This window comes from Nematolebias whitei, chromosome 1 (assembly GCF_014905685.2).
Source record: "Nematolebias whitei isolate Nwh7 chromosome 1, NemWhi1, whole genome shotgun sequence".
Classification (NCBI taxonomy): Eukaryota; Metazoa; Chordata; class Actinopteri; order Cyprinodontiformes; family Rivulidae; genus Nematolebias; species Nematolebias whitei.
This window is the reverse complement of record NC_056498.1, coordinates 16,615,845-16,620,160: the sequence shown is the minus strand read 5'-3', so window position 1 is coordinate 16,620,160 and position 4,316 is coordinate 16,615,845. Positions and strand designations below refer to the sequence as shown.

The window sequence follows — 4,316 nt, the reverse complement described above, 5'->3', positions numbered from 1 at the left end:
TATGGTAATTTATTCTGTATTTTGACAGATTATGGTGATTCTCACGTCGTGATGAATGGGCCCTTGAAGATTGTTGCCCAGGGTACAGCGAAGTGTTAATCTGGCCCTGGCAGGTCTGAAGATATTTGTATTGAAAGAGAAATATTAAATTAATGAAAAATGACAAATACTGCATGTTTTGTCCAAAAAATGAGTCAAACCAAACTTCCAATTTGAGTATGTAGAGTTAGTAGAAACAAAACACCACGTTACAGAGGGAACCTGCAATCTACAAGTATAATGATACTTTATTCAAACAATAAGGAAACAACACTGCCCACCCCAAAAACAAGCGATCACTCTGTTCTAACTTCAAAAAAAGTTTCCTGGGCTTCCAGCTGGAAAACAGACTAAAATTTGACATTTGTACCCCTTAGATTATAAACATTTTCTCCTAAAAATGCTAAAATACTAAAAGTGATCTAAGTTGAACTTTTCTTTCTGCACTACATTGAAAACATCTTTTAGTGAGTTGTAATATGTTTAAAGTATATTTGCTACGATTTGATTTGTCAAAATTCTCGTTTTTATTTTACATTTGAAACTGTAAAACAAGAAGACAAATCAATTCAGTCTTGCTCAAAGTTGATGCACAAGAACACCGCTGAAAGTGGTGAGTCTATCGTTGCCGAAAACATGTGTGTTTGGATTCAGCCTCATGTACACCTGGTCTCGTTTCTGCAGCTGCAGGAACACTGCGTTGCCTCCGTTATCAGCTTCATCGTGTGAGGTCTGGTGGTCAATGGATGCCACAACAGCCTGGTTGTTCTTCATGAGGACGAGACTCGATCGGTTTGCTCCTCCAGCGATATAAAAGAAAGTGAAGTAGTATATACCTGAGACAGGAGCAACAAAAATACCTGTGGAAACAATGTTTTTGTTCAGTTACTAATTAAAGTTGTCCAAAGGTGAGCCACATAGCTGCCTAAAGTCTTCTTCAGCAATTAAAACCATTTGGTGCATCATAAAATAACAAATTTGGCAAAGAAGTCACAGGGCTGTTGAACAGATTTGATTCTACATTAGATAATATTTGGACATTTCCCTCAAAAAATCATATCTGTGCTTGCTGTTTTGGGGTGGTGCAGCTATCAAATTTAACTTTGTCTCTGTTTATGTGTCTTTTAATATTGATTAGCTTACTAACTAAAACAGTCAAGTGTGTGTGTAATTTTTAAATGGTTTAGTCTACATTGGCTTAGAGTCACCATTTCCAAACCCAACATGTTCCATGACAGATGAATGTTAATTTCAAAAGAATAAAACAGACGTTTATGCAGCACGGTGGCTCAGTTAGTAGAGCTGTTGCCTCTCAGCGAGAAGGTTGCCAAATCAAATCCCAGTCGGGACCTTTCTGGGTGGAGTTTGCATGTTCTCTCCGTATATGCGTGGGTTTTCTCCGGGTACTCCGGTTTCCTCTCACAGACCAAAAACATGCATGTTAGACTGATTGGTAACTCTAAATTGTCTCTAGGTGTGACTGAGTGAGTGAATGGTTGTTTGTCTCGTTTGTCTCTATGTGTCCCTGTGATGGACTGGAGACTGGTCCATGGTGTACCCCACCCCTCGAACAGTGACTGCTGGATACGGGCACTGGCAACTCCCCATGACCCAAAAAAGGAAGAAGTGGGTAAAGAGAATGGATTGATGGATCCTGTCTAACTCTGAATGCTCGGAAAGATCTTGTAACTGTGACTTTCCTTCCCTCCATTGATTATGCTGACATTATTTACATAAATGCTCCTACAAGCACCCTCCCACTGGTACATTTTCATTTTTAAATCACTTCTTGGTCTGCTGCCTTCATACATCTCCTCCTACATGTCACTGTGTGAGTGCAGCTACAGCGTGCGCTCCCAAGACATCATTACCTGCAGTATTCCCTCAGTGAGGACTAAACTTGGCAAAAGGACCTTCTCCTACTCTGCTCCTGTTTCCTGGAATATCTTGCAAAAAGATCTGAAACTCTTAACATTGACCTCTCTAACTGGCTTCAGAGTTCATGGCATAAACTAATGCAGACATGTTACTGTTTTTAGTATACTACATTGCTTTACAATCTAGCTGTTTTTGTTTAGTTTTTTTTAAATATAATTTTCTTCCATTTATTTTTTCAATTTATGTGCTTTCTTTTTTGATTGTCTACTGTTGTCATGATTCGTTGTTAAAAGCAGGTCTCACTTGTAAATGAGTCCTCGAGGCTCAATGAGACTAACTTGTAGAAATGAAGGTTGAATGAAAAAAAGATGGATGGATGGATGGATGGATGGAACCATCAATACAAAAGCTTTTTAGACCATCAGTGAAGAAGGAGGCAGTGTTACAGGAAAATAAAACAATGAAGAGGCTAACACACATGCTAAAAGGTAACCAGTTCATTACACTCTTTGTAAATATTTTTAAAATAATTTGTGACATTGATTCATTTTAGCTTGCTGTTAATCAAGCAGTTGTTTTGTCGGCTGTGAGCAATTGCCCATTTAGATGTCATCTTGACTTCTCCATAATTTCACAGATGTAAACAATGTGCAGGGTGGTATGGACAGTATTAATATGTTAAGTCCAACTTTGAATGATTTTCTGAAAATCTAAATCCCCAACTGTAGAAACGAAATGCTTTCCTTAAAGATAAAAAGAAAATGTCAATACATTTGTTGAATACGATGTTTGCCACAAATGAATTTTGGTTGGCACTATTTTGTGAAACAGAAGGTTACACTGTGTTGTGAAGGCAATAAAGGTGGAGCCTCACCACCTCCTTCTCTCTCTATGTGTTAAGGTCAGAGCAGGACGGTATGGCTACCACTTAAGCAGTGAATAATGTCTCCTGTCTCCTTTGTACTTAAAGAGTAAGTTAATGCTTCTGTAAAGATGTCTACACAATCTGTATGGTGAAGGAGAGCCAAGAGCTACCGTGTGAATAGTGGGAGACCCACTGCAGAACAGTGAACAACATTGCTACATACCTGTGAACCGATTGTAGGCATTCCCAACATTTGTTATCACTGTTCTGTAGACCATTGTTGTGTGCGTGTTGACAGGTCCAATGTGCCCATTCCCACCCGTTGCTGCGCTGAACACAACTTTGACTGCTTCTAGATGGTAAAAATAATACAGTAATGTATGCAATGGTTGATTTGTTCCATAGGAAAACATCTTAACAATAAAGTTTTTAAAGCACTCCTAACACAGACTTCACTTTACCTTTGTTCTTCAGTTGAGTAATTTGGTTTTCAATTGCCTTCAGCCTAGTCTCCATGCTGCTCTGCTTCTCTGTCATGGCACCAAATACTTTTCGAAGTGTACACATGTTAGGCATGCAGGACTCTGTCTCAGTTGTCAATACAGTTTCAGTGTCACCATGCTGGACTAAAACTGAGCCACAGATAATCACCAACATCAAAACTGTGAAACTCATCTTGATTCCTTGTTACTACGTCTCCAAAACTCCTGTTGACGAGATGCTCTGCACTGCTTTTATATTGATTCATGACTGCCTGTTAATGTTTAATGTGTGTATGTTGTGAATGACCTGTTTATTTGTAGAGAACACATGCAATTATGAAACAGAATCTGGTGTTGCACACATACTGGCTCTTTGTTTATCTCAATATCACAAGGTTTACTTTTGTTGCTGAAACCACAAGCTTAAATATCATTTAGAGACTAAAGTGGAAAAAAAAAAAACTTTGATAAGATAAGAAAAGAGCTTTATTGGTCCCACAGGAAATTGTTGGGCCAAGATTTCAATACAAAGGAGCATGCATGAGGAATCATCCATCCATCCATCCATTTTCTTTACCCGCCTATTCCATTTTGGGTCACGGGGGTCGCTGGTGCCCATGTCCAGCAATCACTATGCGAGGGGCGGGGTACACCCTGGACGGGTCGCAAGTCCATCACAGGGCCACACAGAGACAAACGAGACAAACAACCATTCACTCTCTCACTCACACATAGGGACAATTTAGAGTTACCAATCAGCCTAACATGCATGTTTTTGGACTGTGGGAGGAAACCGGAGTACCCGGAGAAAACCCACGCATGCACGGAGAGAACATGTAAACTCCACCCAGAAAGGCCCCTGGACCGGGGTTTGAACCAGGGACCTGCTCGCTGAGAGGCAGCAGCTCTACCAGTTGCGCCACCGTGCTGCCCTGCATGAGGAATCAAACAAGATATAAAAAAAAAAATACAAGGTAAATATAGGTTCATGTCCTCAAGAGAAACCAACTGAAAAATTGATCTATCCTGCAGATTAAACATACCTCAGAGAA

The 4,316-nt window shown here is 39.9% G+C and overlaps 1 protein-coding gene across 2 annotated transcripts; it reads right to left on the bottom strand.

Moving 5' to 3' along the window:
• Positions 1-212: 212 nt before the first annotated feature.
• On the bottom strand, positions 213-3,485 carry LOC119415491 (cerebellin-1). Of its 2 annotated transcripts, none has more exons than XM_037682638.1 (3): positions 3,244-3,485; positions 3,006-3,134; positions 213-899 (listed from the first exon to the last, which is right to left on the bottom strand). In XM_037682638.1, exons 1-3 carry the CDS (start codon positions 3,455-3,457, stop codon positions 619-621), a joined length of 624 nt encoding a protein of 207 aa, XP_037538566.1. In that variant the 5' UTR covers positions 3,458-3,485; the 3' UTR covers positions 213-618. The 2 variants fall into 2 exon arrangements, with proteins under 2 accessions (XP_037538566.1, XP_037538574.1); XM_037682646.1 differs by having other exon boundaries at positions 3,006-3,131.
• Between the last annotated feature and the right edge of the window lie 831 nt (positions 3,486-4,316).

Bases quoted from the DNA above. Each gene is read 5' to 3' on its own strand.
- LOC119415491 (XM_037682638.1), bottom strand. From the start codon at position 3,457: ATGAGTTTCACAGTTTTGATGTTGGTGATTATCTGTGGCTCAGTTTTA. The intron at 3,135-3,243 runs GTAAAGTGAAGT...TTTACCATCTAG, and splicing joins TACTCAACTGAAGAACAAAG to AAGCAGTCAAAGTTGTGTTC. The intron at 900-3,005 runs GTATGTAGCAAT...TTGTTTCCACAG, and splicing joins TGCCTACAATCGGTTCACAG to GTATTTTTGTTGCTCCTGTC.